The following is a 15,931-nucleotide window of genomic DNA, read 5'->3' as shown; positions in this document are numbered from 1 at the left end:
GGGGCTTGCTTGGCCTTGAAGTGCACCAAGTATGAACGTGCAATCGAAGAATTAGCAGACAAACTTCAGCACCAAAAAAGTCACTAATTTCTAGTTTTCGTACCATTTGATTATCATTGTTTTTATTATTTTTTCATAATGTACATTGTTTTTGTTCATTTTATACATAGTTTTTGGTTGATTTTTCTTTGTTAAATGGCATTTAAATATATAAAATAAATATCAAAAATATAAATCTTTTTTTACTATGGTTGCAATATAAAAAAAAATTATGAATATTTCTATATGTGACATGGCACCAGAGTTAAGTTAGGGTTTTTCAAAATTTTGACACACTGAGCTCAAAAGGTTCAGCATCACTGGTATAGAGTGTCGGCCTGCGGACTGAAGGGGAGTTCAATTCCAATCAAGGGCACATGCCCGGATTTTGGGCTCGATCCCCAATGTGCCTAGTGTGGAATGCAGGAGGCAGCAGATCAATGACTCTTATCATTGATGTTTCTATCTCTTTGTCCCTCTCCTTCCCTCTCTGAAATCAATAAAATATATTTTTTTAAAAAAAGAAAGAAAAGGAAGTGCTAATGTGTTTTAAATCTGGCTGGAGAAAATACGATAGCCAAGATGGAATTCCTCACAGTTTTCCCTGGAGGCGTAACAACATTCCTGGGAATAAAAGCCAACATGGTGGGGCAAAAGTAGGTTTACAGTTGTTCATATGGAAAATAACACAATAAATATGTTATAATACATGAATAAACTGTGTTTTGCATACTCATTACTTTTGCCCCACCCTGTAGTTGGGTACCAATCAGTAAACTTAACCTTTCAGTCAGCATCCTGTTAACTTCCACTAACTTGAAACTTTGAGTAGGGCTGTAAGTTTCCAGTGAAAAGGAAGAGGTATGGAAACAACCCAGCATTTACCCACTATTAAAGATAGGGAAGTGTGCTGATAAAACTTCATATAACTAACCTGAGTAAGGCAGCACTGCAATGCCCCCCACAGCCACGCTACCTGGAAGCTCCTGCAGTGATCCCTGCCACCGGAACAACCGTCTCCCCTAAATGTCCCCTAAATGTCTCATTCTCTTAGTTTGAGCTTGCAGCTTCAGGAAGAAGTGAGAGGAAGACGGCACCCAACCAGCTAAGAATTTCCATTTAGCCCAACAGTCAATGCTTTATCAATTAGTCCCTTTGCCCCTATCTCTTCAATAACTCCTCTATCCTTTTAATTCTATCCCACAAAAATTTAATCACGATTTCTTGTATCCAAAGGGGGGAGAAAAAGAAAAGATAAAACTTTACTTCATCCTATGTGTCTCTCCAACTATTTCCTTATTTTCCTTCCTCTTTAGAAGCTAGCTTCTTGCAAGAATTTTAATGTCAAATCTTCATTTCCTCACCACACTCACTATTCTATTCTTTGCAATACAGTGAGTTTTTTTATTTGTTCATTTTTTATCAAATCTAACAGATGCTCCATCCTTCTGGTTGTGCATTCCTTTTGTTAGAATTGCTCCTCCCTCAATTAGCATATGACTCACTTCTGGGTTTTTTTTTTCCCTTTGATTCCTTCTCCTTCTTAATCTTTTGCTCATGTTCCTTCTGCTGTCCTCCCTTTAAATGTTGGTATCATTCAGGGTTCCATTCTCAGTCCTGTTCTAGGTCAGCTCATCTGTTTCTACAACTTTGCTATATCCTCATGTGTTCAAGACCCAGCCCATATCTCAACTCACTGTTGAATCCCAGAGCCATGTAAACTCCCTACTGGACACTCTTTGTAGCCCACAGGCACCTCAAATTCAATATACCAAGAAAAGGAACTCATTACCTTTACCACAAAGTGCTCCTCCACTGAATTCCCAAGCTCAGTTAAATGGCAACACAACCCAATTAGCTAAGTTAGATTCCTGGCCATTAGGGCTGGCCTCCCCTCCCCCATTTACTAATATACCAAGTCTTCCTATTCCACCTATAAAATGTCTCTCTAGTTTTAATGCTACTGACAGAATTTATTTAGGTAATTCATTCACTCAAGAATCACCTACTAGTTATCATCAACTGTCCTGGATTACTAAACAGTCTCTCCTAGATTCTACTTTGACCCCCCTCTAACCTATTTTCCAGTTTGCATCCTGAATACTCTTTAAAAAATAATCCCCTAATTAAAACCCTTCAATGGCTCCTCATAGTTTTTAAGACAATGTCAACTTCCATAGTACAGCTTATAAGGGCCTTCAGAAGCTAGTCCCTGCTTATTTCCCTTGACCTGGTCCCTCCTCCTCCCTCCACTCACATTCAGCCAACAGACTCTCTACTTGTTTCTACCAACGTGCCCTTTCTCCAAGCCTGATTCCTTCTCACCTCCATGTTAAACGTCTATAGACCTGTAGGACTTATCTTAGGCATTAACATCTCCAGAAATCTTAGAACGGGTACCTCTCTGTTGAACTCTGTCACATCATAAGACAACTACCTGTTACCCTACTTGTTTCCTTTCTCTACTTCATTGGGAATTCTTTGAGGGCAGGGATCTAGTCTTAGTAAACTAAAAGATTGGTTTATGTTATAAATTGACTGCCATACAGAAGACCTGGCTATTTAATGAGTTAATAGGCTGAATGGTATTCTTTTGAATGTACGTAAAGTAAAAACAACTAATGTTTGTTAGTACTTTATGGCTTAGAACACATTAATTTTTGTAACAATCTCATTGGGTAGGTTGTACCATCAACCATATTTTAAGTGTAAAGAAACAAGACGGAGTTAACTGACTTGCCAAAGGCAGGACTCAATTCTGGGCCTCCTACATGTTAGGACTGAGACTCTTCTATCAAACAACCACATCTCTATTGAAATATGTAGAAGTGAGCAAGATAATTCACTCTGAAATAGGACTGCAAATCATCCTCTAAATGTGCAATTTAATCTTTGGACATAAAAAGGTAAATGAATTTTAAAAGATCTAATTTGAATTAATACCATAGTATTGCTTAAATTTTTCATATATGAAGAAACATCTCCACTTTTACCATTGTATTTAAATCTCAGAAATTGATAAAAATTTAATATCTGTGGTAGTTACAAGATTTATGTTTATTAATACAACAAATAGCTGAGAAGAGTCAGAAAGCTTCTTTCAAAAGTTGACAGCTTTATGCTCTGAGAAATGCCTAGTCATAGCCATCTTCTGGGTCTTAAGTACCTCTAGTATGCTTGCTAAACACGGTCACACATAAGCAGCAATATTACCAATTTCCTTTAACCTGACCTAGAATTATATTCTGCTTACCTTGATGTGCAAAGACCAAACTCAATCAGAACTAATTTCTCAAAAATTTTCTTTCAGAGATTAGGATCACCTAATGCTGGCCCTTTAATAGGAATATATCCTAATTCTTATAACCAATTATTATACCACATTTCAGAGTGAAAAAAAAAATAGCACTTTTTCTATCCAAATAATAGAGTATTAGTGTTCCATCATAAGATTTAAAATATCCAAACAATTGTTTTCAGTTCATTTTTGAGACATATATCAATAATTAAAAAACAACAACAAAATGAATACTTACAATATATCCTTGAAGTTTTCAAACACATACATATGCCGAAAACTGTCAATAGCTATTACGGGGCAATCTGCTGGGGTTTTCTGTATGTGCAGAAGAGGATGTCTAAATTTGTCACAGTCCGCGTGTAAGAAGTTTATTGCACCTTTAGAAGAAAAAGAATCGGGATAGATAGATCAGAATTTTCTTGATTGCATTCTCATAAGATTGCAAGTTCATAAAAAGTAACATACTAAAAAAAACACCAAAATGCTTTAGAGTAATACAGATCACAAAAACTAAAACCTAAATATTTCAACACTGAAAGGAGGTAGAATTTGAGCTCTTAGGGCAGAGAGTATAATTTTCTCATAAATTATCTGAACTCAACCTGAATTCATATGCTATAGTGAATTTTTCATTTTTCTTGCATGGATGCTCCTCTGCTCTGCAGGTTACCCAGGTCTGGAGAGCAAGTTCCTGAAACTGACATATAAACTGTCTTCCCCAGGCCATCTTCATTTCATCAAGGAGCCCTTCTGGTCCCTACTGGTTGATTTTCAATCTAATTCAACCTCCAAAATATTTACTAAGTCACTAATAAGGGTATAGCTCTATACAATGCCTTCAGTTTATTATGCTTGATTTTCTTCTCTAACTACAAAGGGAGAGTTGGTCATATCTCAAATTGTTTTTGAGGCTTTGGAGAAGTCCACAGAGAACGCACTTTCTTTCATTTAGAAATAAACATTAACCAGACTCTGTAAGTTATCTCAGCAATATATCTGAGACTGTCTATTAGGAATGGACCAGGCAAGTATCAATGTGCTAAAAGCAAGTGCCTAAAACTGACGGTGTCCAACTATGACCCCACTTTCCAAGCTATTTGATTTAAGGAGCTAAAACAGACATGGTTTATTTTAAAAAGCCACTGCTTCGTATATTCTCTCTACTACACCTCCCACCCAATGTTTACATGTAAATTCTGAGGCTGTAATGGGGGAGGGGTTGGGGAGAAAGAAACCAAGAGAAAAGATGAAAATAAACACCTTCATCTGTCTACCTTTTTCACTTATTAACTGTCGGGCTACTTCATTCTGGAATATTTCTAAACTTTCTGTATCTTCTTTCATGTGGAAGAGTATTAGAAAAGGCAGTCCTTCTTCTGTCAATTCCTGTGTAGAGAAGTATTTAATGAGAATTATCAGGCCTCTCCACTTGTAGCTGTTTTCTAAGTAGGAACAATTTAGAACTCAACCCAACATGCAACAATTGCAACATCCCAGGAAAAAAATAAGGCCCAAAGGTGTAAATAAACATTAGCCTTAATGGAGAAGTCCAAAGACATTTCCTGTACCTGAAGTACCCCGGCACTCAGAGGACTCACCCACTCATCCTGCTCGCCTGCAGGAATTGACTTGCCTTAAAGTAACCACTGGGCTGGGCCGTTAGCTAGGATTGGGTGAAGCCATGGCATTTGATAAATGAGTTGACCAAGGGAGAAACTGCTGGTTCTTTATCAAGATGTTAATTTTAGCGTGGAGTAGACATGTTTTCCCCTACAGATTTTAGGGTGGGGTAAACTGTCTTCACAGATAACACTGAAAAACTGAATGTACCAGCAGTAAATAAATCTTATTTTGCACACTTATGTTCATTTTAAGGTGTATACAAAAACTTAGACGAGCTGAAAAGTGTTTGATTCAGAACAAATAACAAAACTCCCATAACATAGCCAGTTTTCAACCAATACACAGTTTTCAACATTAAAAAGTACCCACCACTATGTACGTGTGTGTTTATATACCTTGTGGATATACATACACAAAAGCGTCTTGAAAATTATTAAGTGCTTTAAATTTTTCATTGTTATTGGAGAATAATATGAGAAATGTGATGACAGATTTTTTAAAAATATATTTTATTGATTTTTTACAGAGAGGAAGGGAGGGGATAGGGAGCTAGAAACATCGATGAGAGAGAAACATCGATCAGCTGCCTCTCGCACACTCCCCACTGGGGATGTGCCTGCAACCAAGGTACATGCCCCTGACTGGAATCGAACCCGGGACCCTTGAGTCCGCAGGCCGACGCTCTATCCACTGAGCCAAACCGGTCAGGGCGTGATGACAGATTTTAAACATTTATTCTCTCTAACAAATGCTAAGTTCTGACTCATAAGGATAAGTTCAGAATGGCCTAATAAAATTATTTCCATCAACTATCCTTTTGTGTGTCTCTCTGTAATTTAGAAACTGCCTCAGCAGAAAGCTCAAATGTCCTATACTTTATAAAAACTGAATCGGGAACCCATCTTATAGGACAAGAGTTTTCTTCTGGTTCCTAGTTCCATGTTTAAGCCTGTTACACTCATGTACAGAATAAAGTATAAAGTTTCTTATCACATTTACTTTTTAAAAAACTGAGATATAACTCGCATGCCGCCAAATTCACCATTTTAATGTGTTCAAACTGGTGGGTTTTATTATATTTACAAGGTCTGCAAACATCAACACTACCTAATTCCACATCATTTTCATCACTCCAGAAAGGAACCCCATACTCATTAGCAGTCACTCCCATCTTTCCTCCCTGACTCCTAGCATCACACTGATCTGTAAGTTGATTTAAAGTTTCCTCTTCCCCACTCTTTATCTCGTGGGCTCAGTTTTCTTTCTCTCACACACTGCTACTTTTCCCCATGGTCTGTCTTTGGACTTCTCTGCTCTAGCTTGGCAATTTTGACTAGTTCAACAATCCCAATCAGCACTTCTCATTGGTCCCTTTTCTCTCTCTCTCTCCATGCCCAGTTCCAGTTCAGAATCCACGTCTAGATTTCCAACTTCCTGTGTAATATCTCCATTACAACGTCTAACCAACCTTCAGCACTCAGTATTAATACACTTTCACTTCCCTATTTCCATTAGTATTTCTGCTCCTCTTTTAGCCCTTTCCTTTCAGGACTGAAGCCTTGTCTAGAAAACCATCCCTGATTCTGCCCCACTTCTGCCCAAAATGGAAATGAATTCTCTCCTCTGAATTCCCAGAACATTTTCCCAGTGCCCCTCAGGTGGCCTGGGACATGTCTTTATATTACATTATCTATATAAGTGAGCCACCAGACTGAACCCCTTAAACACAGAGAATCTTATTTCACTTCTCTTTTGCTCATAGATTTTTATGTGCAATAATGCGCAATCAACCTATGACATGAGACACAAATGTTTCTGAATAAATATAATTGGGAAAGGAGACTCAATAGTCACCTTTTAGAAAATGTAAGAGCTAGAAAGTTAAAAGTAAAAATAAATATAACATACTAGTATTACTTTATTAAACCAAAGTATGGATGAACTAACAACTATTAGGAGAAAAGTAATAAGTAGATTAGTAGTTTGAAAAAAAAATCTTTTTGCTAAACTAATTTACATACATTAACATAGCAGTTGGTAGTTTATGCTGCTTGGATTTTTAAGTTTCCCGTGTCCACATCAACATATTCTCTCCAGAGCAGGCATTAAAAGACTCAGGAGTGAGACAGTAAAACAACCAGGTTCAGACATTTCCCCACTGTCAGGTGTGGGGAACGTCTGGCCCGGGCTGTATAAGGCCTGAGAAAGCATTTGGGCTGGCCCTGCCAAGGCAATCGCAGGCGGAATTTGAATTTCAATAAATATAGGAGCTTTTTCCATAGCAACATAAATTTATATTAAGTGAATTATATTAACCGAATGATGTTATAAATATCCAAATGGCCCTTGGCAGAAAAAAGGCTCCCCACCCTGGAAATGATTGAGGGGTAGTTGGAACTCCTGTATTACTATTTAAGATTTTCCAGTCTATACCTTTAAACTCTACTTTTCAAACTATTCCTGCCAAAGCAGGTGAATAATTGTGACAAGTTACTAAATCTTTCTGAGCCTCTGAGGACTAACTGAGCTAACACAATAAAAATGTATGTAATTCAACCAAGCATACCTGAAGCCTAGAGAAGAAAAGTAGCAGCGATGTTCATTTGATAAATAAGCTAAGAAAGAACACAAGCAAGCAAGCTTTAATGGATCACAACCACACATTTATGCATTGTGTGAGGCTGCGTTTGTGCCACACTGAGAAGTTGAGTTCGCAGAGACTGTATGAACTGCAAACTTAAAATACTTAACGTCAGATTCCTTTATAGAATTACCATCTTCTGACTAAATGGTGATTAGGTGGGTGTGTTTACTATGTGATAATGTTTTCTAAAAATTGATTAGATTGGATTTTAAACATAGAGTGAAATTAAAAGAAAAATATATTTTGAACATAGTGAAGAACAGAGAGAGGCATCTCACAGACCTAGCCCCTTGTACATGCTCCTTGATATCTGACTTTTGTGTTTTGTTTTTGTAAGTTTGCTTTATTTCAGACACATGGAATCACTGAGGTCAATTACATGATAACTGATCATTGCTTTTCATGACTTCATTCTTTTAGGATAGAAAGCAATCAGAACAACCTTTAGATGGCAAAGAATTATTCACACTAAATAACTGATTGTAACTATGCTTCTAAAGGACACCCCCTAAACAAGAATCTTCCAACAGGGGTGGTTATCAGAATCCCGAGGCATTTTCAAGACTGTAATGACCCACTGACATTGCAGGAAATGCAACGGAGGAGTCCTGGGATGGCCTGGGTGAAAGCCACTGGCCTGTATTACAGAAATAGTTATGATGTCATTATGTTTGACTGTATGATTTTTATTAAAGGTTAAGTATGTGATAAAATAGTAAGAGTGGACAAAGTTTGCTTTTTCAGAAATCTGAATTAAAAAATTAAAAATAATAACCGACATTAGAAAGCCCATACCTCTCCATTTTCAAATGTTATTTCTCGAACAAGAGGAACGCATTTATCTTGAATCCAATTGTAAATCCCATCAAAATGTGTCATAGAGCCCAAGTATACCATATCTGGGGCAGAATGCTGTTACAAAAACAGAGACAAATACTGTATTAAACAAATCTAACCTGTGTTAGCAAAAATGCATCCTAGAGCCGTCTATATGAGCCCAGAAAATCAATAAGGGATACAAAAGCAAAAAACATGAAACTTCTGAGAAAGAGGACTATAAATAATAAAAAGCTGATAATATTGTGATTATTCACCCTGTGATCCCTAAGCCTTCTGCTTTTCCTTGGATTTGGGCTAATTAACTGTTTATCAGTATCTTCATCAATGGCAGGCAGGCATTGTGAAAAAAAGTTATTAAAAAAACTAAGTTATCTATCCTTAGAGTTGAAGATATTAGAAGAAAATATGGAGACTTCCAGTGAAAAATACAAGACTATGTAAATCTAGGGCATGGCTATCTCTAATATTTATTATCTATACTGCAGGGGTCCTCAAACTTTTTAAACAGGGGGCCAGTTCACTGTTCCTCAGACCGTTGGAGGGCCGGACTATAGTTTAAAAAAAAACTATGAACAAATTCCTATGCACACTGCACATATCTTATTTTAAAGTAAAAAAACAAATGTTTTTGGCGGGCCGCATGTGGCCCACGGGCTGTAGTTTGAGGACCCCTGATCTATAGTATCAACTTCCATATAGACTCAAAATCAATATTTATGAAGTACCTAAAATGATGGTAAGAATAACAGCTAACATTATCTGAGTAAACTTGCCATGTCCAAACACTGTTGTGAGCACAGTAAAACCTTGACATAACAACTTCAGGCAAAGGGCTATCTGTTAAAGCTGGAAGTCCATTATATAATAAAGTAGGTTTTCCGAATGGGTATGTTAAAACACTGACAAATTAGTTATTTGTTTTTACTTATGTAGACACGTTTATGTATTTAAAATTAAGTATGTATGGAAAGTTTAATTTCACAGAAAAGTTTTCTATATGTATTACTGTAATTTTAAATTTATACTGAATTGGTCTAGTAAATGCTAACATTTGCCAGTCACTGCGAGTAAATAAATGCACACAGCTGGGGTGTGGCTTAATGCACGGTGGGACACTGGCCAGCACTTGTAAAACTGCTGCAGAAAGTCACATCAGGTGAAAACAGAACCAATTACCAAGTGCGATGCAGTGTGAGCATGTGCTAATGTTTACGAGCGGTGACTTTTGGATTTAAATATGTAAACTATAGTTGTAGATATATAATATTCATGTCAGTGAAATTACTACAGTGTTTCTTCTAACATATGGCTTATTCACTAAAATTTGTTAAAAATAACAGTGAATTAATAACAATAATTAAAAAACCCTGTTAATTTAATTATAAGCAAATCTTGGTTAAAAGCATTTTTAAAATTAACAGGGTATTAATTTTCACATAAGGAGATACAGATCAGAATTTTTGTCCGTTAAATCAAGGTCTGCAAAATGGAGGGTTTACTGTGCCTTAAATATGTTGACTCATTTAATCCCTGAAGTACCCCCTAAAGCAGGACCATTATTATCATGGCTGCTTTTACTAATGAACTGAAACACAGAGAAACTAAGAAACTTCCCCAGAGTTATACTCCTAGGAAAGTGGAAGATTTGACATTACAACTCAGCCTCACTCCAGAGCCCATGCTCTTTACAACCAAACTACATGGTGAGACACTCTACTGGAGTCTAGAGAAGGGCACACTATGTAAGCTACTCCTAAAGACAGGCCCTTGCAAAAAAATAGAGGCAAATACTTATCTGAATTCAGAATAAGAAATGAGTTTTCTAAATAAAAACCTCATTCACGTGACTACATAAACATTAAAAACTTCAGTGTGTCAAAACACTGCAAACATTAAAATGAAAATTATAAATTTGAAAAATACAGATTCTATTTTTTGTTATGTTTGAAAAACTGCAATGACAAACAATTTATGAATTTAATTTATATTTAAAATTATACTACAAAAAAGCAACTTACCCCTGGTGGTTTGTAGATTATACTGTCTCCACTGAATCTTTCTGGTTTTGAAACAGTCCTAATAGGAAGAGAGAAGTAGTACTAATAAGTTTTAAGAAAAATAATAGCAGTAATACACCTGAATGAAGAAGAATTAGTTAGCTGTTTTGCAATGTATGAATTATCTATTTGAAACATATACTTATCCATCATGTTTCCTACTTATGACTATGCACTAAACAACTAAAGCATATATTTTTAAAATTTATTGAACAAAAATTTAGCACAAGGGAGATTTTTTAAAGGGAAATTTTAGTTTCCTGCTTTTGTGACTCCGTATTTTATAAGTTTGGATTGGTAGTTTTAGCACTAAAATGCTATTTTTAAACCTAGACTGTAACCACTAACTGGGATCGAGGTCATTGATGTGGTCCCGTAGACCAATCAAGAAACACATTATTTGCTTGTAAGTCAGACTCATCCATGAATTTTCTACTTTTTACTTTTAACATCTCAGCCAAATTGACACACTCTCAACCAACATACTTACCCAAATGCAGAAAAGAAGGCACAATCATCGTGCAAAATATTCGCTACTTTTTGAAAAACTCTATAGTGTTCTGAATCCATTTGCTCAAAATAGCCAATAATATTTCTTTTGCTGCGCTGTAAAATAATGTAATTATTTTACAAACATATGCAGTTCTATAAACATGTTATTTCATTTACCCAGCTTGTTCAATTATCTCCAAATGAAGTATGACTATAAATACACATTTGACTTAACACCTAGTCCAAAACTATTAAAGATTACATTGGTTTGAAAGCAATCTTCACTATAGTCTAATGTAAATATGAACATTTCCTTCTAGCATTTTATGTTAAAATTTCAATAAATAGATAATTATATGACAGTCTTTTCCTAATTAAAGTGACTAATTCTAAAGTATTTTAAACTAGAACATCAATTCATAACGTGTGACTGACTGTAGGTAGAGACTCCCCCATGGGTCTCTCACACTGCTACAAACTGCCCAACTCCAACCACTCTTTACCAGCACCATTTCTAAGGGTTGTGTTTGCAGCAGCAACACTGAGGTATGAGGTAATGTTTCCCTCCGGAACAGAGAGCAGGCTTCTTACTAGCACCAACATGGGTGTTTCCGGAGCCCAGAGTTCTCCTATAACACAACTCACTGTACACATAGGCATCTAACCGGACCCTCTGTGTCACCTCCGTAAGACACGGGGGTCAAAGAAACAAATGCAAACATGTTCACACTGGTGGCTGTAATGTGAGCAATAAAGCCCTTTGTTACTGACCCATAAGCCTTATATCTTTGTCATCCATAAAACTACAACTGCTTAACATATTAGCTTGTAAGTAGGATACAAATAAAATCTCAAACCTGACAATGACAATCTAAAGCCCAAACGCAATTGTTTTTATTTTATTAAACACAACTTAGTGTACAAAGAAAAGGGTTTGCTAAGCTTATTACTAAAGGGGGCTATTTTACAGGACACTAAAACACATATCAAAGAGCTGATATGGGAGTAATCAGAGCAGATACCTGGAGGATCTCCACCAAGGAACACATGGAAATTTGGTTGTGTAGGCCTGCCATTAGCATCTATATCTTCATAATTCAGGCTACCCTTTGACCTCAATAATTCAAATTAGTGCAATTTTACTGTATGCTATACATTTTACCCAAAGGGTCAATAAAACATTAGCATTTCCCTTGAGAAATAATTGAAGAAAAACTCAATTTGCTAAAAGTATATATATGTCAAATCCATTGCAATTAACTATAAGAAAATATACAGATTCCTTGATTACATAAGAATTTGTTTACATTAACTACACAAAGCAATGTTCATTTGATCCAGCAAAAATTAACCACTTACATCAAGAGTGGTGACTTCTACTAAGTCATGCAGTTCTTGAACGGGGTCACTTTTTTGTTGCCTGATGTAATCTGCAAGTGCTTTCACTGACCGCTGACCCCTGTACTCTCTCTTCATCATCATCCCATTACGAAACAATTTGAGGGTTGGGTATTTGCTTATCCTGTATCTCTGGGCTATATCAGCTAAAAGAATGAAATGAAAAGAAAAAAATTTAACTTCACTCTCGTACTTGATCTGGGTAAGTCCATTAGTCAAACAGTCTAAATTCTTACAGTGACTTAGTGAAGACATTTTGGTTCAATAGTTATTTTTCAGTGTTAGAGAAAAAATATTAATCCTGATACGTTTGTACTGGTTAAGAAGGCAAGATCTGGACATGTGTTACCTGGTTTAAATCCCACATTTGCTATTTACTGGCTCTTTAACTTGTAACTCAAATCAACTATCTATGCCTTAGTTTCTCATCTGTTAAGTAAGAACAATAATTTCTACCACACAGGATTGTTTTAAGGACTAAATAAGATAATACAAGTGCATGACACAGTAAACTTTAAATAACTGTTAGTAAACATTATCATAAATATATTCCAGAAAGGAATTAGAATGCACAAAATGTCAATTTTGAAAATATGCAAATTTTATGTAAACTAATACAATAAAACCCAAAACTCAGCAGTATACACACAGTGACACAAAATAATAAGCCCTTTATTATGACCTATAGATATAATCTCAGGAAATGACAATTCTTTTCCTGTGTCATTAAAACCTCTTTATAGTCTCAAAATAAGAACTTAAATCAAGATGTATGCTGATGTCATTTTTTTAGGAATCACAATTACTAAGATGCCTTATGTCATATATGAAAATGATAAAAAGATGCATTGAATTTTTAGAATAAAGGTGACCTGGGAGAGCACTGAAGTGGTCTAAAACAGGTGGAATTCTTTTTCTTAACTGAGCAAAAATGAAAGCAAAATTCTAAAATGGTGACACAAAACACCAGGAAAATTGTCTAACCCGCCTTCATTTCTAGTAGTTGTAAAACAGAAACAAAACACAACAATTAGAATGGCAAAAACATTTCTGCTGACCACCTTAATTTTCTAGGAGATTTGATGGTAGAAACAACTATAGAGGGAGACTAGTAAGGAAGCTACTGCAATGGTCCTGGCAGAAGTAACAAGAAGTCTGTCTACAAACTTAATACGGCAACCTTTAGGTTGTCTTAAAATTCTACTTATGGATAGAAAAAGATTAAGTAACATTTGAAAACAGGGGAGCAGAGGCTTGCTAAATCCTCAAACGACATCACGTACAGCAGATACGTGCTGCACAATTATGTGGCTGTTAATTATTAAAAAGCAATAGCCTTAAAATTACATTGATCAATAATCTCAGACATAAAGGCAACTTCTTACAAGCTTTGGTCAAAGGTGATTTTAAAATAATTACAGTGTGACATTTTAACAATATAACAAAGAATGACTTAAGGGGTATAATAATTTTTTTTATTAACTGGATAGATCAAATGTTAAAATGGATGTCAAAAGAATTGAAATTACAGAAGGTTAATAGCTTGCTGATTGGAAAATTAGCATGTACTTTTGCTTCAATGGTCACTTATTCTCCTTGATGGGTTCTGCCTGCCTGCCTACCTCAGCCATGCCCAGCAGGGTCCAAACCGGGAAACTGTCCCAAGCGCTGTCTCAGCAGTGTCCACCCGGCCATGATTATCCATGGCAGACAGTACAAAGAGGCAAGAGGTTTCAACAGATAGGGCTTATGTTTTTGTGATTCCAGGATGAGGATCACTGCTACATGTATCGTTTCTCACTCCCAAGTCATGCCTTCCCCTCAATGAGGAAAAAAAACAAAAATAAAAACACAACAAAATAAACCCTAAACGAAAATATAGAGAAAGCCTAGATGCTTATTCAGGACTCAAGTTCAGTCTACACATCCAAGTTCTGTTTTATGCACATGAATTCTTTACCATAGCTTTTCTTATTCTTTTTAAAAACTTATTCTATTGAAATATATTTAACATATAACACTGCAAGTTTATGTGTAAAACATATTGGTTTGATACATAACTGACATTTCTTCTTTTGTGGTGGGAATAATTAAGATCCAGTCTCTTAGCAAGTTTGATGTGTGTGTGTGTTTTAAATTTGTATTGATTTCAGAGAGGAAGGGAGAGGGAGAGAGATAGAAACATCAATGATGGGAGAGAATCATTGATTGGCAGCCTCCTGCACGCCCCCTACTGGGGATCAAGCTCACAACCCGGCCACGTGCCCTTGACTGGAATCGAACCTGGGACGCTTCAGTCCGTAGGCCGATGCTCTATCCACTGAACCAGACCAGCTAGGGCATGTCTTAATGCCTCATTTATGCATAGCTCTTATAAAGCTTCTCAATTTGCAATGTGGAAGGTTAAAGGTAGTGCTGGAAAGAAGACAGGTAAGAGTAACTTGGATATTTGGGAGCAAGATCTTGCCTAATTCAAGGAAATTCAGCGAATCATTTCTGAATGTCCCTTGCCATACAGCCTATAGCCACTGGAGGTCAGCAGAGAACCCAGTCTCACCAGGGGCAGATGATGGGACCACTAGGGATGATTCATCACCACTAGGGATGAATTCTCCCAAACTCCCCAAATGAGAAGCCTGAAGAAGATGAGATAAAGTGAGATGATCCACAGCTGAAGCAAGGGTTTCAACTGTGTGCATATGTAGAAATTTTGGAAAACAATGACAATTACAAAGAAGAAAAGAAGCATTTGTAATACAACCACCATTGGAGAAAATGACTATTAATGTTTTGGTTATATTTTGCTAACTTTGAATAAAAGTTGCTTAACTAGCAGTGACCTTTCAATTGAGAAAGTAATAAGCTGAGATTAGTCAAATAATAAAATGCCAGCATCGATACTTGCAGAATGGGTATCAGCAGGTTGGAAGAAAATCCTAGAAAGAGTAACATTCTTTAATCAAGGGTATTACCAACACTCTTAATGGCACAGAAGCTGCTATCCTATATAATAAAAGGCTAATATGCAAATCGACCAAATGGCCGGTCACTATGATGTGCACTGACCACCAGAGGGCAGACGCTCAATGCAGGAGCTGCCCCCTGGTGGTCAGTGCACTCCCACAGAGGAAGTGCCACTCAGCCAGAAGTCAGGCTCAGAAGCCAGGCTCATGGCTGGCAAGTGCAATGGTGATGGCGGTAGTGCCTCCATAGCAACGCTAAGGACATCTGACTGCAACATACCCCAAGGGCTCCCAGACTGTTAAAGGATGCAGGCTGGGCTGACGGGACTCTCCCCGCACCCCCCCCGCCCCCAGTGCACAAATGTCATGCACCGGGGCCTCTAGTCATTAATAAAAGAAAAACCAACCTTAGGAAGTCTGGTGCATTCTTAGTGTTGCCCAATTCCCCCTTTGGAAATGACGTTATTAATCCCCAGCAGCTTCAAGTATGACACAAAATGACTCAGGTGTTAGCTACTTTGAGGATTGTCTTATTTAAAGGTATCTTTTCCAAAGCCACACCCCTTTTCATGGT

The 15,931-nt window shown here is 36.8% G+C and overlaps 1 protein-coding gene across 4 annotated transcripts in view; it reads right to left on the bottom strand.

Moving 5' to 3' along the window:
* The window catches only part of ERP44 (endoplasmic reticulum protein 44), a 62,082-nt gene that overhangs the window by 12,951 nt on the left and 33,200 nt on the right, over positions 1-15,931 (bottom strand). For all 4 annotated transcript variants that reach the window (XM_006758431.2, XM_015560482.1, XM_015560481.1 and 1 more), the window contains 6 exons: positions 12,356-12,540; positions 10,995-11,110; positions 10,466-10,523; positions 8,403-8,519; positions 4,615-4,726; positions 3,576-3,717 (listed from right to left, as the gene is read on the bottom strand). In XM_006758431.2, the coding sequence (XP_006758494.1) occupies positions 3,576-3,717; positions 4,615-4,726; positions 8,403-8,519; positions 10,466-10,523; positions 10,995-11,110; positions 12,356-12,540 (730 nt within the window). The remainder of the gene's footprint in view (positions 1-3,575; positions 3,718-4,614; positions 4,727-8,402; positions 8,520-10,465; positions 10,524-10,994; positions 11,111-12,355; positions 12,541-15,931) is intronic.

Source organism: Myotis davidii, unplaced genomic scaffold (genome assembly GCF_000327345.1).
Source record: "Myotis davidii unplaced genomic scaffold, ASM32734v1 scaffold534, whole genome shotgun sequence".
Taxonomy (NCBI): Eukaryota; Metazoa; Chordata; class Mammalia; order Chiroptera; family Vespertilionidae; genus Myotis; species Myotis davidii.
The sequence above is the reverse complement of the archived record's forward strand: the minus strand, read 5'-3'. Positions and strand labels throughout refer to the sequence as shown.